Consider the following 25571-nt stretch of genomic DNA (forward strand, 5'->3'; position numbering starts at 1 on the left):
TGGAATTCTGAGGGTGCATCTAAGATGGTTGCTCATTATGGGGTGGGAGCAGGTTTTTTGCAGTGTCCTGTATTTTTCATAAAATGTGTACCCCACTTAACTGTGGGACAGCCCTCAAAGCAGTTTACAATGCTACATTGGAAAGCAGGGTAAGAACAAGAACATTTTAACATTTCCAGGAACAGAGGTTTCGTGGCCTAGCTTGGAATTTCATTGGAAAGATATAAAGCCAGCACTTTTTTTGCATTTATCATTAATGCAGCAAGGGCGTAAAGCCATGGCCAGAAGTTTGCACCTAAGTCTTGCCCTTTATGTTGAGAGCAGGAGGGGGCACTTTGCACATGCTCAGAGGCACACAGGCCGCAGAATGCTTTTTCCTCCAAAAATAAGACTTTTGACCTGCGCAACTTCCACAACGTTCAGAGATAACTGACATTTTTAAAAAATCTTCCTGAAGGGCACTCTGCACACGCCCAGAAGCAATGACACAGAGGAAACAGTTTGCACGCATGTGTGAGAGGGAGGGAGGGTTGTAGGAAACAAAACATGCCAACCACTCTGGCGACCCTAATTTTAAGCATCTGGTTTCCTAAAGAAGACAGCATTTGAAAAACGAAATATAATTTTCAAAGCTATTTCCCCCCCCCCGCCCTTGACGTATTTGCCACATCCCCAAAAAAGGCGGGAGGGGACAACCGCGAGACTAGACTTTTTATCGCGATATTACAACGTGGCCGCCGTCGTCGCCTGCTTATTTATTTATTTACCCCTCGCGCGCTCCCGCCAAGCTCTCTGCTAATAGGGAGAGCGGGGGGGGCGGGGACTCACTGCCTATGTGAGGCGGGGGGCGGGGCTTGCCAACGTCACCTCGCGGGGCGCTGCTGCTACTGCGGCTGGAAGAGAAATAGAGCGGGCGCCACCGATTGGAACCAGGAGGGAAAGGGGCGTGAACCTTTTGCAGCTGGCCAATGGGATTGCGAGAGGGGGGGTTCGTGAGGAAGGCGCTCGCGCGGGCGCGCGGCCTAGAGGCGGAGTGGGCGGGGCCGCTCCGTTTCCTCAGAGAAGTCCGTTAATGGCGTCCGGCGGGTAGCAGGGCTGCTGCTGCTGCGTCTCCTTGTGGAGTTTCCCCCCCCCGGGTGGTGAGGGGAGGCGGGCTAAAAGGGTCGGGGCAAGGGGGGCGTTTTGGGGTGGGGAGCGGGAAAAGAAAGAGCAGGTTCCGTCAACGCCAGCGCGGCCAGGTAAGAAACGCCGCCCTGACTCCGCGGCGAGGGGCGGTTGACTTCCCGGGGTGCCTTTAATCTCCCCCTTCTCCTCAGAGAATCTCCACACCACCCGCTTTTGCACAATGGCTTCCCGCCCCGCCCCTTTTTTATTTTTTGCTATTTACTCCCCAGGCCTTATCTAGGCTAGTGTTGTCGGCTCTGGCTGGCAGCAGCTCCCCAAGGCCTCGGGTTATTGTGGTTTTGGTGGCAGGTGTGGGGAGCTGGTCTGGTAAAGGCCTTGGGTTTCAGCCTACTGCCTGGTTGCTCTTTGCCTTGCTTTGGAAACGCCCCATGGTCCGTCCCCCCCCCCCCTTTGCAGGGAGCCCTCTTCTCCGAGGATGACGGGCAGCCCAAAATATAAACATTTAGCGGAAACAGGTCCCCTTTGAAACGATAGGGTTTCCTCTCCTCCCCCACTTGTATGTGGTTTTGTCTGTTTAATAAAAAGTTACACGCTGCTTGAGGGACAGAAACAAAAGCAAAGTAAAACAATAAGACCAAGGGGGTGGGGAAGGACAGTCATACTTTAAAACATGCAGAAATGCTAAAACGTAAGATTAAAATTCCTCAAGAAAGTCAAATTCTGGACATTCTGAATGGTATTTATAGAGGAGGAAGCCTTTTTTGGGCTTACAGTAACACATTTCCGTGTGATCTTGAAAGAGTACAGTATTTAGTCCTTGGAACAAACTGCATCCTCCTCAGGATTGAGAAATCTAAGTTTTGCTACTGTGTATAAATTAATTCGGCTCTCATGGGGTTCATAGTATGCCAAGCAGTGAGGCGTATGTCTCCTTCATATGCCCCAGAAATGTGCTGTGTGTTATTAAGTATGTTAACTGTGAATCGCCTCAAAATGCTTGTAGGAATAGGTTGTAAATAGTTGTGGTAGCATATTGAAGGACTAGGAAGGGCCTCTGTCACATGCAGATTCCAAAGAGAGGAGAACAGTATTTTTTTATCATCCTCTTTCTAAGGTGATGCAGATCAGAAAGGAAATATAATTTGCCTTGCAAACTCCCTCCTCAAACAAAGTTGGGGGTGCAAGTGTTCGCTTTTCCTTTTAGCGGATGAGGAAAGCTAAAATAGCACATCTCCACTCATAAATTCCTTAAGGGGCTTGAGTGCTTGATACTCTGTTCCAAAAGCTGAATAAAGCTCATTGTTCTCTACCCTGGAATCCTTAGTGCTAGAATTAGCAGGCTCTTCTTCTTTCTACTTCCTAACAGAATGTGGGCGCTTGTCTCCTCCCTTGTTCAATTTTTCATTAAAAATAGAAAATGTAATTTCCATGTGGCTCCTGTGAAATCTGCGGTACCACTTATCATTGGCTGCTACGTCATGTGGGTGGAGGATTGTTTTCAAGCTACAATAAATAGCCTTCAGCTTCTCTGTGACGTTATATACAACTATTATTGAGCAGCTTGAATTCTGAAATGCTTCTCTTTTTCTCAAGGTGGTGAGGAGGAGAGGTGCTTGGGCTTCCTGCTGCCATGGGGGCGCAGGATCGGCCTCAGTGCTTCTTCGACATAGAAATAAATCGGGAACCAGGTAAGAGTTGGAGGGGCTCAGAGATTGCTGTATGATTGAAAAGATGTTTGAATGAGGTCAAGCCCTGAAGCAGAAGTATGTGCAGCCAGTGTGTTCCTTTAGGTTAAATGTCTAGATAGATGACTGCCATATTTCACATTACTGTGGAATTGTCTTTTTCCCCTCTGTGCAGCACTTTGAATATGTAATAGGCATTGTTAATTTTTAGCTGTGTGAATTGTTTCAATAGTCATATGGGGTGTCTTAAGCATTTTAATATCAATAGATAAACTGAACCAGTGTTATAGGGTGGTGTAGTAAAAACCTGTCTGTAATCCCTGTGAGATGAGAGAGCTTTGTACAAATGAGTGGCTGGGTGGGGGATAAAAATATACATCGGGATACGGAAGGATTTGAATTTGAGAAGGGTTGATAGGGTAGGGTTTAAACACTTGTATGTTAAAAACTCTGTGTATATTGTGAGAGGCAGGAGTTAATTTAGAGATCCGCTGGGGGTAAACTCCAGAACCTCTCAGTGTGATAGGATGAATAAATATTGTAAATTGATGTATAGGTGACACCCCACTTAAACAGGGGTTATATTCCTGGGTACCGAAAGTGTATGTGAAATTGCATATAGTGGGTTCAGTGGTGGGTGAGATTGAAAAAACCAAATTTCCTGGATACCTGCTTCTGTTCCACCTGCTTTTATTTATTTATTATTATTTTGCCAAGTGCATAACGCTGAACACACCCAAGTTGAACACAGCGGGGGGGGGGTGCCTGTATATGTAATTTTGAGGATGCATGCTAATCCCTAAAGGGTATGTGTTTGCTCTCATGGCCAGAAGGGAAAGCAGAATCATGCAAAACATTGACAAGTGATTCTTCACTATATTTATACTCCATTTCTCAGGCAAAGGTCACAAAAAGTAAATTTTCTTAAGGATATGTGGTCATGTTCTCTTCTGGTCTCTGGCAGTCAAGTTTCTAGGTTGTTCCCTCTTGGTGGGAGGCGGCAGGGGAAGGTGCTGATATTCCATCAGGTGGAATATATTAAAAGCACACAACCGGTACTGTGATATTTATGGTTTTCTAACCGCAGGAATCTCCATCCAGGAACTTTGATTTTAATTCTTCTGGCATGCACTTCTTCACATCTGTCATTTTTCCTTATTAATGGCAACTGGGATTTTACTGTTTTTTAATAAATGCTGGGATTGTCATGATTCTGACAAAAACCCAAAATGCTAACTATAAAGCTACCTTTTTCATTTTGTAGTCATCTTATCTTACTTGCCAGTAGTTATTGTACTAGAGAAATTATTCAGTGTTTTCTATCCCTAGAACATGCTTACCTGTAAGAACTGGTATGATAAATCACTTGTAAGAGATTATATGGCCCCCTCACAAATAGTTTAATGAAGAGGCGATGCCGAGGAATTTCATTTCAATAGGCTATTGATAGTATAGTGTGGGTTTTTTTAAACTTGGTCTTTCTAACACTTGTCCTTTACCTATCTGCAGATTCCAAATTTGCAATTTCCTTTCATTTTTCAGGCAGAGAAGAAATTAGTGAGGTTCAATACCACCCCAAATGTGTGGTAATTCTGTACTATTCATTCTCCTTCACACAGAGTGCTATAGGAATGGATGAATGATCTGTTCTTAGTCAAGATCTTTTTGACTCTGCTTGAGCTGTCCCTGTTGAGCAGCTGAAGTTAGTAGTGTAGCTTAGGGAAATGGTGATAACCAGTAGGTGGGGAATGTGGGTGTCATTATTTTGTATTGGTGACCCCCAACTATAGACGCCTCAGCTTGCTAGACTGCCCAGATTTCACAGTAGTGAAAGTGGTATGTGCAGTATGGATTAATGATCTATACAGATGTCTGAAACATTCTTGCTAATCTTTAAAAGACAAGTGAAAATATACCAGAAATATCAGGCCTTCAGAAACATCTATGCTGCTCTGGATTCTGTTCTGTGTCTTGTTTTTTTGTTACTACTTTTAAAGTATTTGGATATTGATTTGATTTTTTTAATGGTTATTTTTGCCTTATGTGGATGCAGTAGTTTCTTTTTTTACTGCTTCATGCACTTTTAATGGATCAAACATGATACATTAGAATAATAAAACAGGGACTCAGCACTTTTTCTGTTTGGTGATAACCTTCTTTCAAAAAACATTGGTAAGTTCTTCAGTATGTAGCGATTTAGGGTGGAAAGGGAAGCATCCTGCTCGAGGAGCAAGAAACATTTGAGGGTAAGAAGCAATATTTAGTGACATATACCTGACAGGAAATCTAAGTAGGAGAAGGGACGGATTTCAGATGAGACTGTCCATCTCTCCACTTTTGACTTGCCTACAGTAGAAGATAAATGGATTTTACTGGCATGTATGCAGCGGGTGGCGCTGTGGGTTAAACCACAGAGCCTAGGACTTGCTGATCAGAAGGTCGGCTGTTCGAATCCCCGTGACAGAGTGAGCTCCCGTTGCTCGGTCCCTGCTCCTGCCAACCTAGCAGTTTGAAAGCACGTCAAAGTGCAAGTAGATAAATAGGTACCACTCCGGCGGGAAGGTAAACGGTGTTTCCGTGCGCTGCTCTGGTTCACCAGAAGCAGCTTAGTCATGCTGGCCACATGACCCGGAAGCTGTACGCCGACTCCCTCGGCCAGTAAAGCGAGATGAGCGCCGCAACCCCAGATTCAGTCACGACGGGACCTAATGGTCAGGGGTCCCTTTACCTTTTTAAGATGTTCTAATTACCATAGTGCTAAATTAGATCCTTTAGGAGTAGACCTAGTGGTGTTAGTACCTCATGCCATCTGCATGTCATTGTAAGAAAATTAAAAGATATAAAAGGCTACTTCTAAATTGTGTGTTCTCAGACTTCATGTGGGTGCCTAGTATAACGTTATTATAGCAGCTGAGGGAAGTGGCAGAGTGTACAGGGATTCATATTTCGGAGTTGTAGAAGCAGTTAGGTGATCAGGGTTTTCTTAAAACCCTCATGTTCTTCATAGTCATTCTACAGAATACTCTTCTGAGTCTGTTCTGAAAGTATGCCGTATGAACTGATTAGAACATGTATTAAATCTTTTTTCATTTCTTTTTTTAAAGTAAAGGACACTTGTTTCAAATTAAGTTATAAAGAAGGGCCTCTCTAAAATCAATGATGTAGTATAGTTGATATACTACATACTCCTCCACCTACCCTCACATTTACTTTAATGTTCAAAGTATTTCTAAGACTATATGGTCAGTAATTTAAAAGTAGTGGTGTGAATTTTTTTCCAAGTAGTGAGAAAGGCTTTTCTGTAGTTGGTGCATAGTACTGAGGAATAAAATATTGCTGAGTGGAAAGTTCCTGATCTTCGTTGATGGGGAAGAATGATATGAGATGGGCAACACCCAGGCTTAGTTCGCACAAGCGTCAGATGAAAAAAAAATGAGGCAAAATACCTTGTCCCTGACGTGTGTTTTCTGTATGAACGGATTTTGTTTGTCATTTGTTCTTGGTGTGGAGAATATTCAGTCTTGCAGTCTGAAGTGTTGCAACTTAAAAGAAGTTACCTCTGCATCAAGAAGGACTAAGCTTTACTTTTCTCTTCATATGGAGGTCTTTTTTTGTGAACAACTTTCCTTTTTAATATACAGTTGATAGGTCTATAATTCAGATTAAAAAAACCCCTACCTTTACTATACACCTGAGATTCTGATATAGTATGGTATTTTTTTCCACTTGCTTTCTCCAGTTGAAAATGCCTATGATGTTACTCAAGTCTTGGGGGGGGTGGCATTTCACTTCCACATAGGTGAATGTTTGAAGCTGTAAGCCTGCCTTCCTGCCCCTTGTGAAAATCCTTTAACCCTCCTCTCCTTGCTGCCAGGAATCTGCACAACTGGGAAGAGATAGAAGGGTAGAATGAGTGTAAGCTAATGGCTGCTGTTGGGGACAGCAACACGGAATCAGCCTACTCTTCACAGGTTTATCCAAAGCTCCACTGCAGAGTAGCAGTATGAGAAGTCATAAGTGTCTTTCCCCTTTTAATGCCATTATGCTTACTGGCAGGGAGGGGAGGTTATAGGGGAGCCAACAAAGGCAGGTCCTAGGTCACGAATCCTACTCATTCTTATTGTGCCCTGACTCGCAGGACACACGAAGGCTATAGCAGGCTGTGCTGTTAATAACCTACTGTTATTAGCATTCGCTGAAGCACTTACATTTGCATTTTTTCAAGCTTCAGGTAATGCGCAAATGAAAAAGTTGCTTTGCTGATAAGTACTAAAGTACCAAGGGTGCTTGAAGGCAACCTATATATTAGTGAGTTCTAAAGAAAGTGAAGATGACTTTGTAGTAGGTGCTTACCTAGGCTCCTTTTCCCTCCACTGCTTAGGCCTGTTGTGTACTAAAGGTGTACAGATAGTAACTTGGATAATATTAGCCCTGTATAAGAATCAGGCTTCCTTGATCACCTGTGGAAAATAAAAATGGTAATCAAGCACATCATTACTCTCTGGTTGTACATCCCACCCCCCACCCCACCCCGCTATTCCTGACAGAGAGACAGAATAGGTGTCCATTCAGTCTTCTGTTTTTGCCAGTGCATTTAAACTTTCCAAGTAATTACCTTTTAAATAATTACAATAAACTTGTATTGTGTTTTGTTTATCTCTAGCAAGAATATATGGAAGTACAATCACTGAGGAAATGTGACTATTTTATCCTGGGTATTACAAAATTGCAAAGTAACTATATATTTATTCTTATTACAGTTGGTCGTATCATATTTCAACTTTTTTCTGATGTGTGTCCAAGGACTTGCAAAAACTTTCTCTGCCTATGTACAGGTAATCTTTTCTTCCATAGTTGAACAATTTCCATCATTGAATAATTGTTACTATGTTCAGGTAACTTGTGGCTTCTTCATTCCAGTGCCCACAATTGCTGACAGAGGTGCATTTGACAGGAGGCTTCTTTGCATGTTTTGTTGCCCCTTTTTACTGTCTACTACTCCTTGCACTGAAAACCAGAGATCGGCCAAATGGGAGTTGTTGTGGTAATGCGAATGTGTTATCTCTCTTGAGCCCAGGAGATTAAATCCTATTTAAACTCTCCTAATCTTTCTGAAAACAACCCTGGAGGGAAACAACATCTGCCAAGTGATAGAAGAAGAAAATGCTGATGTGCTCATTAAAAGCTTAGAAGTTGGCCACATCTCATTTGCAGTGTTAAAGCTTGAGGGAAGAGTGGAAGAAGAATTGGCAAATCTCTAAATATCTTGGTGTATATAGTAGAAAAGTGCCAGTGTTCCTTTTATCTGTAAACCCGGTTATTTTGCAGTGTGTTAATGCTTGGCTCTGTATTTCTGTTCAACTTTAGAACAAGATTCTTACTTTGGGAATTTTTAAGATAGTAGCTTATATATGTTTCCTCCCTGCAGGGGAAAAAGGAATTGGAAAAACAACGGGGAAAAAGCTCTGCTACAAAGGCTCCACATTCCACCGTGTGGTTAAAAACTTCATGATACAAGGAGGAGACTTCAGTGAAGGTAGAGTCTGAGAGAGATTATGATCCCCCCACCTACCCCTACCCCACTCAAGTAGTGAGGGAATTTGCCTTGTAGTGTTTTTTAGAATTAGGTTTTTATTTTTTTATTTTTTATTGGAAGTTCTACTACTGTAGTGTTTGCTGCAATGGGCTGCTTTGGGAGGAAGAGTAGTATACAAATTAAAGAAATAAATAACATTAATCCATCTTCAAAGCAATATAATAGTAAGATGAGAGGCTAATTGTTAATAATAATAATAATAATAATAATAATAATAATAATAATAATAATTTATTATTTATACCCTGCCCATCTGGCTGGGCTTTCCCAGCCACTCTGGGCGGCTTCCAACAAAATACTAAAATACAGTAGTCCATCAAACATTAAAAGCTTCCCTCAACAGGGCTGTTGCATTTATCTGAAATTTAAAACATTGGCATGTCAGTCATCTATGCCCAGACATGATAAAATTCCTTCATGGAAGTCACAGGTGTAAGAACTTTATTGCTCCTGAATGTTATCATGTAGCATTCTTCATGCATGAAGAAGTTCAGGTTAGAATTTGGGCACAGATGTGTTTTGACTGACAAGACAATTTCTTTAATTTAAAATGTCACCAGAAATATTCATATGGTTGTGCATAATCTGCTGAGTGTAGATTTATTGGATTACATACGTGCAGTAATCATATGTGCCATCTCACAGAAAGTTCACACAAGTGAGATGTGAAGAAATCTTGTTAGGCGAAGTGACCTTAAGTGGCGCTTAGACATAATATGTTCAGAATTGGAGTGTGAATGTCTACTGCTGCTCTGTTCGTTAAACTGCACTTTGGTTGCTTGGGTTTCTTCACCCCTGCTTCAAAATGCCTACCTTTAGCCTGCCCTTTAGGCTTACTTGGAAAGTAAATGTGAAGTCCACCCATGCCAGATGGAAAATATAGGCCCTATTTCAATAATATTTACAAAGGTTCCCCCTTTGCCTCTTCCAGGGGGTCTTGTAGTACTTCCCCTCAAAATCGTAGGGTCATGCCAGTTAGCACACTTGGCTGCTCTTCCGTTCTGGCCTGAGTCCACCACTGCTGAGAGTTTGCTTGGTGTCAAATGAATTTAGGGCAGGGGTGGAGAACCTGTGGCCCTTCAGGTGTTAGACTCCATCAATCTCAGTCAGCATGGCCAGTGGTCAGGGATATAATAGGGCAACATCTGGATGGAGGTTCCCCTGCAACAGTAAACTGTGAAATACGTGGTTCTGAACAAAGTGTTGGGGCAACTTTCAATCCTTGTATGTTAGCTTTGTTTTGGATAGTCAGTTTAGCTGTGAGCTTTCTGTAATTGAGCTTTACCATGAGGTTGAATGATAAACTATGCAATTAAAACATTTAACTAAGCTGGTCCTATTTAATATTTTGCACATCAAGAGTTCAGAATTATACCTGTACACAGACCTGTCGCTATACTAACCATGTGAATAATTCCAATTTGACATGGTTTAATGCATACTTTTTAAATAACTAGGTAATGGAAAAGGAGGTGAATCTGTTTATGGAGGATATTTTAAAGGTAAGGTCTAATAATTCTTGATCTCTTGCTTCAGTTTTGAGAGTTTTTATTCATGATGCATTTAATGAGAAGGTCTACTTAGATCACCTTTGCATGAAAGTAACGTTGCATGGATACTATCTATGTGCATGACTTGTAAATGAATATATTGTAATGTTAGCATTAACTGTCAAAACTTATTGCGGCTAATGTAGTGGTTAAACATGACTTCAGCATGGAGGCTAGGCAACTTGATTCATGACAACTCCTATCTTCCTGCCTAAAACTGTCAACATATTCTTTTGTTTATAGAGAATGTGGTCTTTTGCAAAATGAAAAGGTAAGAGACAAATGCTCAACACAAATTCAAACTGTTCCCCTGCCCCCTTCCTAATAAACATTTGGACCACTGATAATGAATTTGTGGCTGGGTAAATATAGTTTGGAGAAAAGCCTAAATATAGTTTGAGAGACTCTAAGGTGGTCTTCTCCTTGGCAAAAGAAATAATTGGGATTCGAAATACTTGTCTTGAAACATTTCCCCTTCCCTTATCCCCCACCCTTTCAAGGTTTGTATGTATATTGAATTCTCAAAATATTTTTCAGCATGTAGCTGTTTTTCATAGGAGCAATACATTTATGTTTGTTCTTTACTAAACCTGTGAATGAACTGTTTCCAAGAGCTTCCTATTATTAGTCATTGATTCTTGAACAGAAACTGGATGGTTCTGGTTGTAATATTGGTTGCAAACTTGTGTTGAAAGTGGTTGGTTGGAATATGCACCAAATCAAAACATGCTTACCAAAGCTATACTCTTAAGGATGCTTAAATATAGTTAGGTGGCAACAGATACTGGTCTTTAAGAGTAGTGCATTGACAAATCCTTATTCTAAAGGTTTTTTGGTTCTTTTTCTCTAAGATTTTATGATGGGTAAGTACAGATATTATGGTACTGTGTATTTGCAGCTTTGCTGTTTAACAGTTCAGCCATAATTATACTTTTGTGTGCATATGAAAGGGATTATCTGACTAAAATTAGTTTTGCTCGGCTCCTCTATACCCTTCATCCGATTAACGTTTTACTCCTAACGACGTACTCAGACCAAAGCTTGAAAGGAGGGCATAGGGCTTTTTCTTCTGTTTTGTGGAAATTATTTTCATTCGCTTTTGCAATTGGTGGAAAAACTGTACTGAAGTGGGTTTTGAGAGATAATGTGTTTTGGGTGTTGTTCTCTCTGTAGATGGTCAGTATTGCACTCAAGGCAGGTTTTATAAACAAAAGTATCCAACTCTCACTGTAATTATGCAGTTCAGCCTTTTAATATGCTGGTCATTAATGGTCTGTGAATTACTACCACCCAGCACCATTCTTACTCTGTTACTAATTTATTAGTACTCCAGGGGGGCTGTCATCATTTTAACTCCTGGAATGGAAGAGGGCTATACTTCGAGTCAGCCAAATATGCTGTCTTATTTCACAAAGGAAAGGGGGCCTTAACTGACCACTGAATTTCTTAAATTGTGGAAAGCCACCCTATGGTATTTCCCAACCCCCTTCTCCATAGTCAGTAGGGTTGGACTGAACAATCCAGGTATAGTTTGGTGATAGTGTGCATAGTTTGCATGTCCAAGATACCAGTATTTGCAAGAGATCTGTTTCTTGTCAGAGCAAACAGACCTAGACTGAATGGACCAATGTGCAGGCTAACAGTCGATGGCAGGTTGATAAAATCTGTTTGTTTGTTTTTTTAATTGTAAAGCTGTTATGACTAACAACAAAACTCCTAAGTATTATTTAACGAATTTGTTGATTGTACAACCTATATCTGCTCTTATTATGTAGTTTTCAAATTTCCCTGGTGAACAGCTGGAGAATTCCTCCTTGTTAAGCTGCTGATCTTTTTTGAAGTACTTCATTCAGCCCAGAGAAGCTAACTAGCCTGTCTTTTCTTCTTTCTTGAAACAGATGAAAACTTTATTCTGAAACACGATAGAGCATTCCTTTTGTCGATGGCAAACAGAGGGAAACATACCAATGGTTCCCAGTTTTTCATGTAAGTAGATGTAATGTGAGAGCTGAGTTTTCTTAAATGAAGAAGCGCTGTTCATGAGAAAGATGGTATTGCTAAAACCAACCATCAAAAGTATTTGTTGCAGAAAAAAGCAAAGGGCAGTCAAAAACTCATCCATCTCACAAATTACAGAAAACGATTCTTTTTTAGATATTTTTTTTCTAGAATAATTGAATTTGTTTGGCATTTCTGTAGCATAAAAATAGTATTTTTGAAATAATTCAAGTAAATTATCTTTTAAATCCCACTTCTGTGACAAACTTTGTCCCAGTTCAGCTCAGAACTGTTAAAAAGCCCGTATCAGAAGTATCCCTCCATTCTCTCATTTGCCAAAGGTCTAAAGGGGGAGTCTGTACATGTACAGCAAGATAGAGGCTCTTTTAGAAACCTTTGTTTGACACCTGTAGAGGGGAGTTGGATTAGATGATTCTATATAATCAGGAGTAGAGCAAGCAGGAAAGTTCATACTGGGCATGGGACCAGAGGGTCCTGCTCCCTTCCATGGATTCCCTGAATGCATAGGGAGAAACATCCAAAGCAGACTACTCAGTACAATATACATGTATACTAGCTGACTGATCATCTTGATGACAGTTTTTACAATCATTTTATTGCATTCTGAAGATAACAATAAAAGGGAAGAGAAGACAAAACAAAGCATCTTATTGACCAGAGTTAATTGCAAAACGTTAAATAAATTTTCAAAGGGAATTTTTCTTTTGACAGTACTTTAGGTCTGTCATAAAAGCTTCCGATATCATAACATAGTACAGACATTCCAAATGGGTTATCCTGCACATCTTAAATCGCTTTAAGTTTGGACAGATAAACTGAACGGCAAAGTAATGTACTTCACAAGCTTTCATCAACAAAACGTCATCCCTGATTCATAAAAATATTGTGAGTGCCGCACAGCTCTTAAGCTGAAGTGACTTCCCAGTCATTCTGTTTTCAATGTGCCCCTTTCGGTGTTTAAAATATCTTCCACTATTTTATATTAACATTTTTAAAAACGCAAGTTTTATTCACTGTAGACTTGTATTTAGGAGGATCTGGGTTTTTTGTTTTGTTTTCAAGCTGGTGTGTTTTCAGACGTGCTTTAGAAGAATTGCAATCCAGGTTGCGCTATTAATAATAATAATAATAATAATTAATAATAATATCTTTATTGTCAAAACTTTATAAACTTTGCCATCTTTCTTGTTGGGTAAGAATGAATGGCGCTTCACAGCTGAGTTAAAAGGAGTATCTTGTCCAGGACTAGACTCTTCTTGTTTCAAGATATCTCTGCCTTCATGAAGTTCAGATAAGAGGCATATTTAGGTTGTTTCCTTTTTTAAAAAAAAGTCTGAAAAATGGAAATTGAATATAACCAGAAGAATTGGAAATGGATTTCCTTTATACTTCATTGGGCAAAGAGATGTAGGTTTGTTGCGAATTCTGTTTATCTAGTTTGGCAGAAAGATGGCTTGTCTTAGCACTTGGATTAATCGTATATTTAGTCATGAGCACAAGCAGTTTGTTCACTATCCTTGCTACCTTCTCTCTTGCTCACACTTTTTCCATTTTTACGCTTATCTGAACTAGAGAAATAACAACTGATAGTACATTGATCAAGAAGCTACCAATGGGCTCTAAAGTTTCTTTCATATTACCTGCAGGATTGTTTGATTAATAGGCAAACTATTAGGAGTTGGATCTTATAGACCAGCTTTTAATAACAGCCAACTCCAGAGTTTAAATTGTCTTAATTCTGTAAAATGCTGTTAATAGGTTTATATTTTACTTTAATCCATGAGTTCAGGGAAAATTTAATTTTATGTAGACACGCTTCTCAGGTTCATACATATAGAAACTGGTCCCAGTAGCTGTCATATTTCTAGGACTGAAATCATTTGCCATCTTTTCTGGGGGCTCCTTTCACATTATTGATATTTGAACTGGAAAGGGTTGAGTGGCTTAGGCTCTATGAGTTTAAAAAAGATGGATGCAGCTCTGGCACAAGGGGAGCAGAGTGACCTCTGTATTACCTCTGTGCAGCTATTGAAAGCTGTTAACTTCAAAATCAGGAGTTGAGTGCTCTGGTGTTGAACACATTGCATCCACAGGGAAAGAACAAGTAGTTGGTGCAGATGAGGTACAGAGAGGATTTCCCAAGAAGCCTGCTGCATCGGGGTCAGCAGTGTTGCTCTGAGCAGAGAGACAGCATAGAGCTACAACAGCTCCTGTACGTCTTGAGTTCCATGTGCACAGAATTGCAGCTGAAGCTCCTAGCCTTCATGGATGCAAATGATTATAGTTTAGAGGTGATGCGGGTGGCGCTGTGGGCTAAACCACAGAGCCTAGGGCTTGCCGATCAGAAGGTTGGCAGTTCGAATCCCCGTGACGGGGTGAGCTCCCATTGTTCAGTCCCAGCCTCCTGCCCACATAGCAATTCAAAAGCACCTCAAAGTGCAAGTAGATAAATAGGTACCGCTCCAGCGGGAAGGTAAACAGCGTTTCCGTGCGCTGCTCTGGTTCGCCAGAAGCGGCTTAGTCATGCTGGCCACATGACCCAGAAAAACTGTTTGAGGACAAAGGCTGGCTCCCTCGGCCTATAGAGCGAGATGACCGCCAACTCCAGAGTCATCCGCGACTGGACCTAACGGTCAGGGGTACCTTTACCTTTTAAGCGCAGTATGCGAACATTATTTTTAGGTGCTTCCCTCTAAGTAGCTACCTCCAATGAACTCCCCAAACAGTATTTTTGTGTGTGCGCGCGCACGCACCAGAAATCTCTCTCTTTTAAATTCTGTTTTTTTAAAAAAAAATATCACGCTTTTTGGAAACCTAGGAAGTTTCTAGGAAACTCTCTGAAATATCTTCATGTGTTCACACCTCTCCTCCGTGCCCAAAGAATTAACACCCCTGCTTTGCAGCCTGAAAGGACTATGTAGGTGGATCCAGGCTGACTTTCAGCACACACTAGATTGTGCATTGACTCTGTGTAGTTATTGAATTATGAGATGAATAGGGATGATTCAGGTAAGGTTTTAAAACACCTGAGTTATATTAAGGCCTTAACAAGATGTCTCAAGTTGGATCAGAGATCCCTAATTCTTGAGTTGCTATGTAAACTTTGAGTGCCCCCAAATCCTGCAGTTTTAAAACAGTGCCCCCTCTCTCGTGTGTGTGTGTGTGTGTGTGAGAGAGAGAGAGACCACGCTGAATAGGTTAACACTCTGAAGTCAAGAGGAGAATTGGACAGGTTGGAGGATATTGTTGACTGACAAGTCTAGTTCTTAAAGACTGAAATATTTTCGTAGGGCATTCCAATGGCATTGGGGTAACAGACCTCCAGAACAGATCAGGCTGCTTCCCAAAGCCATGGATAAAAAGTTGACTCTTGTGACCAGTGCACAGCCCTACTAAGTGATCAGTCTTAGGCTATTAACAAAACTACTTTTTATACCAGGAGCCCCACAGATTTTGTGGCTTTGGTTTTTTAAATACAGTAAAGATATATTTTATGAGAATTAAAGGAGCACGTGTGGAACTCCTGCATACAAAAGGGGGATTTTACAGTGCTTTGTGGAAACACCCCTCGAAAATCTCTTGCTGAAGATCAGGAACACAGAATGAAGGACTGTAGTTGGAACAAAAAGTCAGCAAGCTGCCCCTATGAGTGGAAGGTTTGCTGTTTACACTATGAGCTGTTAGGATCCTGGCCCAATGTTTTGTAAATATTTTCACAAGTTACTAGTCTCATAAGGATGTGTTTAAGTGTTGTATACTGAGCTACAATGTTTTCAGTCAGGCCAGGAAGTACAGCTTTTAAGCCATATTGTCCAGGTTCCACAGTACCTAGCAGTTCTGGAATTGAGTCGAGTTCCAAAAGACGTTTTGTGATATGCCCTAGAGGAAGATCTGCTGTTAAAAGGGAGGTGGTGGGGGGGTGTTAGAATATTCAGCTGGGTGCACACAAGCTCAGGGGATACCTAAAATAGATTATAGCTTATAGCATGAGTATGTGAATGCACATTTTTCCTTACCGCTTGTGCATGCACACACACAAAAATAAGTAAATATTTGGCCTTTAAACACTGTTTTAAGAATTCAGTGTTTGTTCAAACATGCAGCTGGCATGCAGTTAAATCTGCTGAAGCTTAGTTTATGAACAGCTGCAAGTATTTGGAACAGTTCTACAGCTTTTTCTAAAACATAGCTGGAGGGTGGGGAGGTAAAATGTTTAGATGCTAGAGCTATGGTAGACAGGGATTGTGTTTTGGGAGCGGAGGCTGGGGATGTTCAACCTTGTGACTTTTCCTACTTTGTGCTTTCATTTGTGGACGGTGGCATTCTACTAAGAGAAATCTAAAGCAATGGATTTTACGGCTGGTGTACCTGGTGATGAAAGTTTCTGTGTATGTACAGTAGTGCATTTCTTGGAGCAGTTAATTTTACGGTACAAGGTCTTTTAGTGTAGCTCTCCTACAATATTTTTCACACCATTAAGAAATGATTGATTCCTACTTTCTTAAACTGTTTTTTAACATCTAAACAGTTCTGTTCAGCTCAACTTAAATATGAATAACACAGCTGAATTGCTGTAATGAGTAAATTCAAATAATACTGACCCAGTGTGTTTGGTGTAACACATGGGCCAATACACACATCACAATAAACCATGGTTTGTGGCTTAATGCCTTTCTGTGAATAAGCAGTCTGCTAGTACATACTTCTGAATCACTCCTGTTTTGTTTTGCTCTGCCTCGACTGGAGACCAGAAGAACAAACCACAAGCCTTGGCTTAGCATTGCATGCAGACCAGCTTTCATTCTCCCCACCCCAAAGAATCAATGAGTGCTGGTTCACAACACTGCTTATTCACAGGAAGTCGTTAACAAGGACTTCCAGCCCTGTAAGTCTTAGTGAATTGTATTTCAGGTAAACCGCTTAGAAGTTTTTACAATTAAGCGGTATATAAATTATTTTAAATAAATATGAGTGATAAACGGATCTCTTCAAAAATGCTTGCTGATAATCTTTGACGTATTGAAAGAATAACAGTAACACCTCCAGTGCAAAAGTATTGAAGCTGCAATATCACCACATGGTTCATTTTATATCCTGGCACAAAAGCTTTTAAGACTGGATCATTCGTTACTGTTTTTCTGAGCCATCACTCCTGACTATGTTAAGTTTAGGGAATGCTGTCTCTTTCATATGATTGGCTTTTTTGTATGTTAAAGCTTTACTGCCTTTAATGTTTTCTGTACTGCTAGAGTTTCTTTCTGTCAGGTGAAAAAGACTTTAAAATGAGTGTCCATAGTTACTCAAGAAAGTATGGACTTTCGTGTTTTTAACGTTCTTCATTAGCTTATCTTCCTTTCAATGGTCTCTTATAACAGGGGTATAGGGTTGCAGCTAACTTAAATTTAGTAGACCTAAGGTAGTCATGTATATGAATTTCAGTGGGTCTACTTGGAGTCTGACTTGCATTGGATACAACCCATAATATCCTGTACAATACAAATTCATCCTCAGAGGCCTAAATCACTTACACTGAATTCTACACATGTGCAGTTGCATACTCTTGAAAATTTTCAGTAAAAAGTTCTTTTCTAGGCAAAGGTTTAATAGAGTGCCTTGTTTGTAGTGACACTTCAGTACATAAGCAGGACATATCTTTACTGGTATAACTCTCAACTTACTTTAACCTTCTAAATATGAACATGAAGAAAATTTAGAGCCCTTCTTTTTAAAGTGTTCTTGGTTTTGCATACACTTGGAAAACTGCATTCACTTGAAAAATATTTTAAATTTGTATTAAACATAGACTCAATTTTGTCTGGAATTGTACTACAATTTATTTCTTGCCATTTTTGTGTAAAATTTACAGAAACAGTGTTACATCGTGCGCTCCAAAGGTAATGTCTCATTCCTCTAAGGCTGTGTTCTTTCTCTTCTCTTTTTTTCTGTCTTTCTTGTCCTTTTCTGATCATATGTGCATTAAATCTTGTGGTATTGAAGTTCTTCTTGGGGGGAAGTTCCTGTTGTGAGCAGAGCAGTTTGGTCTATATGACAACACTATTTTAACCCCTAAATAAGTATTCATTCTCTCGGCTTGGGGGGAAAAACCCCAAGGTGTTATTTTGTGGTAGAATATCAAAATATATTAATTACTTGTAGAAAGCTAGTTGCTTTGCTTTTGGGGGGAAGAGGAGCAAGCAACATTCTCTATGCAGTGCTTTTCACTAGGATGAAATTATGCTTACACCTTTGAAAATGTGTGGAATGGGTAGATCACCAGCTTGTGTTCTTAATTAAACTGCAATTCTATAATGGACTTCCAGAGGAAGGGAGGAACATTGGTTAAAACATTGTATTTACAGGCACCTGCCATCTTATTTAACAACATGCAAATACAAAGTTTCAAGTTTATCAGAATATTTAAAGCACGGGGAGGGGGATAAATAAACAAATAAAAATTATTCAAATTGTTGGTCAGAGCATTTCTGCCTTCCTCAATACCTTCCTGAAAATGTTAATAATGTCTGTGTAGTGAAAATATTCTAAAATCCCTTAAACATTTAGATAAGAAATACTATTTTATGGTGAAATATTCAAACCCTTAATAGTTAATTATCAGACTTCCATTTGAAAGCTGGTGGTGTTTGGACTGTAATTTCTGGTAACTATTTTATGAATTGTAATCAGACTTGTCTTAAACTTCTGTTTTAATTCATAGAATGTGGATTGTTTCACAGTGTGCATTATTCATCCTTGCAGCAGCTCTGCTAGATTGGTTCCATTTTATTGATAAGGGAACCGAGACTGAGTGACTTGCCAGTAGCTACCCAGTGCATCCATCGATGCAGTAAAACTTGAACTTGTAATTCAAGTTCCTGTATATCACATACTGCACCATTTGAGCTGTGTAAAGAATCAGATTATCAAAATGATCATCCCTTTTACTGAAGGGCGGTTCATACATAATACTGGTGGGATGTTGGCTGTGCATTACCAACATAGTTGGAACAACAATAATCGTAACAGGATGCCCAAAGCCAAGTACCAGCAAGGTAATACTTGGTAGCACATTGTGCTCCTTCAATAGTTTTTCAATGTTCTTTGGTGTCAGGAACACTTAACCACCTGCTTAATATTCACTGTTCTGGATAGTTCTCTGAAAGGTAAAACATTTGCCTCAGGTGTGATGCTCAGGGGTAGCCAGACGTCTTTCAGGACGTATAGCAAATCACAGGTTTCCCACGTTTAGGTTTGTGCGGTGCAAAACTTTCTGTCCTTCCACATTTCTGCTCACTATGTTGTATACCACTGCTGTCTGGCCACTGAGGGTCCCAGTATTGCTGTACAGCATTCTTGCCCCCACCTCCCACAGTGCAAGGCCCGGCCAGTAAGTCTGCCACCCTTTCTTAATCCAGAACAAATGGGAAGAGTCCTTGGCTGCTACTTGGTAATAGTGCCTTGAGCACCCTGGTCAAACAGAGACCAGAGGGGCAAGCTCCGAACCTCTCTTTCCCGTACGGAGGCAGGGGGCTCCTTTGGCTGCTGTTCAGGCAAGGCACTCAAACAAGCATTGCTTTTTGACTTGCTTACCAAAGCCAGCCAAGAACAGTGGACCCTGATAATGAACCTGCTGGTTTATAGGAAACTTTTAACAGGAATATTTGATTATCTTGAAGAGAGGAACATAAGTTAAGAGGATTTAGGAGGAGGACTCTTAATCAAAATAATGAACTCAGTGGTAGTTCTTGCTTTTTGTGACAAAAATTATCTGCGTGGTATGCAAAAGGAGGGGTGTGTGCTATACTTGGGTTATAACTTTCCCCTGAAATCTGTTGTATCATCCTCTTCTTGAGCCGTTGACAGATGGGAACTGTTGGAATGTATGACTTGAAAGGGTTTAGTAGTGACCGGTATGGTGTTTAGAGGAATGAAATTTCAAATATAGCATTTACCTCCTGATTATTTTTTAATCTCCTTAAAATACAAGCCATTGTAGGAGTAGACAGAAACAGGACTTGGAGTTCAATAAATTAAGAGTCTCAGCTAAGGCTGCAGTCTTATGCAAATTTACCTGGATGGAAGCCCCATTAAATCAGTGGGACTTAGTTGTGATTAGATATCAACAAGATTTCAGTGCTAGCCTTTGGTGTTACTTGACTGTCTATAAATTTTACCGATACTTTTCTAGAACAGTGGCTGTAGACCAATTTCTAGTGAAAAGATTTGAAGCTGATTTGCAGACCCAGAAGAATAGCGAGAAACCAATTTGTTTTGCAGAAGCTGATTTTATCCCCTTTTTTGTCTAATAATTAAAGTTTTGTGTAGCATACGGTGTTGATACAAGCACCTAAATTACTATTGCCACATTTTAGTGTTATTGGTAAGAACCAGATGGCAATGCTGTGCAGTGGAGCAGTATGAATCTTGTTGCAATAGATGAAATTTGTGCACATGTACAATTATTTGCCCAATATCAGCCACAGTGAAACTGAGTTATTCATGTATGTGCTCTTTCTGCATGCATATCGCCTGAACTGGAGGAATAACTGAAGTGTGGCTTTATGCTGTAGTAATAGTAATTATTGAAATATATTCCATTTCCTGAATTTCATATGAATCTTAAGCTTTGTATGCAAAAATTATTAACTTGGCCCTGTTTTTTTCCTTCCTTTTTTGTTTTATGTGCCACTCTGCCTTTTTACCTCCTCATCTGAACAACTGATTTTTTCCACACACAAAAAAAATCATCTCATGTTGACGTTAAGCAGAACTACAAAGCCTGCTCCTCATCTTGATGGGTAAGATACAGATATTTGTATTCTTGCACTTTAGGGCCATTTGGGCCAAATCAACTGGATATTTCTGTTGGACATGCACTTTTAAACCAGGAAGGCTCAGATCTCTGCTCAGTCCCAAAGTTCAGTGCATTCTGTAAATTATACATGGTGGTTCTGTTCTTCCACCCCACTTTTTATCCTTGTATCATATAAGATCATTTAGAGTTGTTCTTCTAAAAGTAAACAGGCAATAATGCCTCTCCTATTCTCTTTATGATATGCACATGAGATACATATTGGTTGCTGTAGGAACACATAAAGAAATTGAACAGGATAGGCAAAAACTGCTTTTTAAAAAGCCCAATTTACTTCACCTTAAAAACAACCTATGTGTGTAATTAAAAGTGTGCAATGTGTGACCCCATATGTGTCTGACATAAAACATGTAACAGGGCATAGCATATTGGCTCTGCATTTTGCCAATAATTTTAAAGCATTCTTAACACAACCTCTTTTTAAATGAATTTTCTGTATTAAGGATAACATTTGTTGCACGAAGTCACTCCAAGCAATTGCTGCTTGCATATAAACCAGTGCACTTTTTTGCATCTTCTGTTTCTGCAGTGTACATGTTGTCTTTGGATTGGTTATTTCTGGTTTTGAAGTAATAGAACAAATAGAAAATCTGAAAACTGATACTGCCAGTAGGCCATATGCAGATGTGCGAGTTATTGACTGTGGGTTGCTGGTTACAAAATCGGCAAAGGATGGTAAGCCATTGCATACTTCCTCGAAATCTATGAGATAATATCATAAATTGTATTAGATCTAGGTATTCTGCAACTCAAAGAAGCCCCCTTTTATGTGCTTTTACTATGTTTCCATTTTGTAACATTATACTGAGTTTGGTCATATTGTGTTGCTACATTTGGGAGAATGTGGGCTGCACATTGGAAAATACTCATTTGTTAAACCTAGGATAATGTAGGAATATTAGAAGTGTGCTTCCTTATTAAATCTTACATGTTTAAATAATGGATCAAATTTTCTAAGCTTAAATCTTAGTAAAACAGGACATTTTCATGATAAAGTTGACTACGTAGAATGAGTTTACTCTCTAACATGAGTGGCTAACCATTTTCAGGCCAAGAGCTTCATTGGCCCATGGTCAGTCCTCTTGCGGGCCAAAGTGTAGAGGGGTGTGTGGTCATTTTATTTTTAACAGTTGAAGACAAACCTTGGGGTATCTTGGGGTCATAAACCTTTTGGCATCATAGAATAAGTGCATGGGACCTGTTGGAAGGGTCAGTTTTTGTGTGTGTGTGTGTGTGTGTTTTTAAATGACAAAATGGACTAGGGGCACATCCTTAAGGGGCTACAACAAACCTTAGGGCATCATGACAGGGGACCCATAGGAGCAGTAATAATAACAATAAGGCAGATTGGAGCAGGGGACCACAGCAAATCTCTTGGAGGCTGGGTGGAGCCTCTGGGCGTGCATTAGCCACCCTTGCTATAACACAATGCATCTGTCAGCACCCTACTCTTTATGTTTTTGTTTTTTAAGATGGCCTATTATTTTTTACTCTGCATAAGACCGTGATCCATCCAGATGTAGGCATAACTTTTCCCACAGGAGAGTGTGGTGCTCATTTTCTCCCCAGTGTGCCTTTGGCCTCATTTGTACCACAGCCATCACTACCAGCGGCATAACTTGTGGACCAGGTTGCTAGACAGAAGCGGGGGGCTGGCTGTGTTGGAGGTGCACACTGATGTTATGGAGGGCCTTGGAAAGAAAAGGACTTCATTGATGCCTGTGCAGAAACTATCTAACAGTGGGCACTGTTAGACTAGCAAGTGCAGATAAATTGCATCCCAGAGTCTTTTATATTGTGTGTGCGTACCCTCAGCAGCTGCAGTTTTTACATTAAACAATAAAGCACTATGAGTATCCGTTCTTATGCCATCTTTAAGAAAGGAAAATGAAAGCAGGAAGGAAAAGTTAAGAACCTGGATGAAAGAAGTCTTCAGGGCTATTTAAAAAATAACGCAGGAATTAAGATGTATATTTGCTAGGGGTGACGTTGAGAGTTAAATACTTTTACAATATCAGTTGCTGACATATAGCACAATGTCTGTCTTCCCACAGATAAGCAGCACGTTGATTTTATATGAATATATCTGGATGCATTTTCTCAAGGCAAATGGCAGTAAACCATGGCTGCATTGTCCAGCATTAAATTGTCTAGCATTTGGTTAATGCCAAATTGCCAGTGTAGCCTTTTTATGTCTGCCCAGTGGTCACTCAGTATGGCTAGAACTAGAATACTATCTCAAATATTTAGAAACAAACAAAAAAGTGTAATGATCTAATCATGATCCCCAGAGTTCATTGCGTTTGTGGTTTTACCAACCATGCTGAATGTGAATCCATATGTTCCCAGTGTGAATTACAAAAATGTATTAACTTTCCCATCCTAAGCATTGGAGAAGAAGAGAAAGGTGTCTGCTCACTCAAAAGCTTCAGATACTTCCACCAGCAGCTCGTCTACTTCATCAGAATCATCATCTGACAGTGAATCTGAAAGTGAGAGAAGTAGGAAAAGGAAACGCAAGCGGAGAATGAAAGCTAAACAGTCAAGGAAGCGACGAAGGGAAGAGAAGAAAAAGGAGGAACCCAAGAACAAACGGTCATCAAGCCAAAGAAGGTATCTAATACATTATCACAAGAAGAGATGAATAAGCTTTTTTTATCAAGGTTTTAACGTTTCACTTCTATTCATAGACCTGTAAGCTTCTCTTGAGCACCAAGTTTTAAGATTCTTGGCTTGCAGTGAACGTAACTGTCTCACAGTCAGACTTTCTGCATTAGGAAATAATATTCCAGGGCATAATCTGTGAAGTTGACTTTGACATGTTACATAAGTTGATGCTGACATTTAGGACTGAGAAACCAGCCCTAACCATTTAAGCTAAAGCACACCACAGTAAAATGAGTAGGGGTATTCATGGCTCCCAATATTTGCCTTGTATCTGTGCGTTCTTAAATTCTTATCTCTTTCTGAGTTGCTCTGTGTTCTTCTGCTTTGACATATGTGTGAGTTTCCAAGCTACTCTGCGTAAAATCAAACACTTGTGTTCTCCCATTTGCTATAATGGAGAATCTAATAACAGCCAACCCCAAAGCTTTTACATGCCTACAAATAGGTCTTACAACATGAAGCTCTTTAGAATGTGGCTGCTGAATTCTGAAGGGCTCTGGCTTGGTTTGGTTTTTTGTAAAAGCAGAGCATTGTGAGGTTTTAAAAACAAAAGTGAAGCTTTCAACTCTTAAAAAAACCAAAACATCCATTTCCACCAACACTCTGAGCTCTGCTGCGCTCCACAGTCATTATTTTGGACAGCCTTGCTTCTTGCAAAGCCCATGAACTTGGAGCAGGAGGGAAGACCACAGCTCCAAGGGCTGAGTATGCCCCCCTGACCCCTCTATATAGCTTCTGTAACTCTTCCCCAGGCCACACCCTTCACTGAACCTGCACCATAGTGTTTTTTGCTTGGCTGCAAAGCATCCTTAAACCCTGATTATTCCTTTCACTTGTCTGAATGAAAAATAGAGAGGGATATGTGAAGATACTGTATTTTTCGCTCTATAAGACATACTTTTCCCCTCCGAAAAAGTAAGGGGAAATGTGTGTGCGTCTTATAGAGTGAATGCAGGCTTTGCGGGCTACCCCAGAAGCCAGAACAGCTAGAGGGAGCACTGCGCAGCGCTCCTTCTGGCTGTTCTAGCTTCTGGCAAAGCCGCCCAAAGCCGCCGCAGGGCAGCAGGGAGCCTTCATCCCGCTGCCCTGTGGAGGCTTCACGCGGCTATCCCTGGCTTTTGCGGGAGGTGAGGGAAGGGACAGAGGTGGGGGAAGCTCTCTCACTTCCCCCACCTCCCGCAAAAGCCCCCAAGAGCCGCGCTCCCTTTAAAGAGCTGCGCGGAGTGTGTGTGGCTCTTGGGGGCTTTTCCCCAAGGGCTGCCCTTCTCTCTTCTCTGGGAAAAGCCTGCAAGCGCCGCACACACGCTCCACGCGGCTCGTGAAAGGGAGCGTTGAGCAGAGCCTGGGATGCATACAGGCTCTGCTCAGCGCTCCCTTTCAATAATATTTTTTTTCTTGCATTCCCCCTCTAAAAACTAGGTGCGCCTTATGGTCAGGTGTGTCTTATGGAGCGAAAAATACGGTACATCCCTACAGTACAAAACTGTCATTCATTCCTCCACCCACTTTTGCCCTCTGGTCCTGCTCACCATGGGCATTGGCCCTTGGGGCAAAAAAGCTTCCTCATCCCTGACCTATGGAAATAGAGGAGAAACAGCAGTATGTGACACTGAGTAACATAGAAACAGAGTGGGGAACGGGGGAGAGTTATTAACACCACACTTCGATAAGAGGGAGCCCCTCAGATTGCCTAGTTCTTTAACCTACATACAGAGCCATTGCATACCCTGCCATATGCGAATCTATGTCACTACTGGAGCTCTTTGAATTCCACTTTTTGCCCTCGAGTAAATTAATGCAGCTTATCTAAAGGAATAGAAGCAGATAACCTGCAGGCCTTAATTCTCTGCTTGTCTGGAGAAGTAAATTGTGCTGACTTAAAAGAAATTCAGGAAGTAAAAAGTTTAGGAGTTTGATTCATCGTCAAGCTATTTAAGTTTGAGAAAAGCTTCTTACAATGCAAGGAAAGTTGATGTAGAAAGTTGTCACATACAGAATATAGTCTGACACATGCAGTTCTCATTTGGGTTTCAAAAATTGTGTGTGTGTATTCTAAATTG

The 25571-nt window shown here is 40.6% G+C and overlaps 1 protein-coding gene and 1 long non-coding RNA gene across 8 annotated transcripts in view; both read left to right on the forward strand.

Moving 5' to 3' along the window:
* Positions 1 to 25571, forward strand: part of LOC310746358 — a 121796-nt gene that overhangs the window by 19042 nt on the left and 77183 nt on the right. The gene's annotated exons all lie outside the window — the stretch shown is intronic.
* The window catches only part of NKTR (natural killer cell triggering receptor), a gene marked incomplete at its 5' end in the record, with an annotated part of 35823 nt that continues 11261 nt past the window's right edge, over positions 1010 to 25571 (forward strand). For 2 of the 7 annotated variants that reach the window (XM_083579233.1, XM_083579234.1), the window contains 9 exons: positions 1010 to 1238; positions 2719 to 2813; positions 7571 to 7645; positions 8239 to 8346; positions 9864 to 9908; positions 11855 to 11942; positions 20741 to 20770; positions 21374 to 21519; positions 23232 to 23457. In XM_083579233.1, the coding sequence (XP_083435359.1) occupies positions 2756 to 2813; positions 7571 to 7645; positions 8239 to 8346; positions 9864 to 9908; positions 11855 to 11942; positions 20741 to 20770; positions 21374 to 21519; positions 23232 to 23457 (776 nt within the window). Of the gene's footprint in view, positions 1239 to 2718; positions 2814 to 7482; positions 7646 to 8238; positions 8347 to 9863; positions 9909 to 9945; positions 11943 to 17841; positions 17870 to 17970; positions 20771 to 21373; positions 21520 to 23231; positions 23458 to 25571 lie in introns of those variants that run through there. The other 5 variants (XM_083579231.1, XM_083579232.1, XM_083579235.1 and 2 more) reach the window with 4 other exon arrangements.

The sequence above is a fragment of the Podarcis filfolensis genome (assembly GCF_964270895.1).
Source record: "Podarcis filfolensis genome assembly, chromosome: 12".
Lineage (NCBI taxonomy): Eukaryota > Metazoa > Chordata > Lepidosauria > Squamata > Lacertidae > Podarcis > Podarcis filfolensis.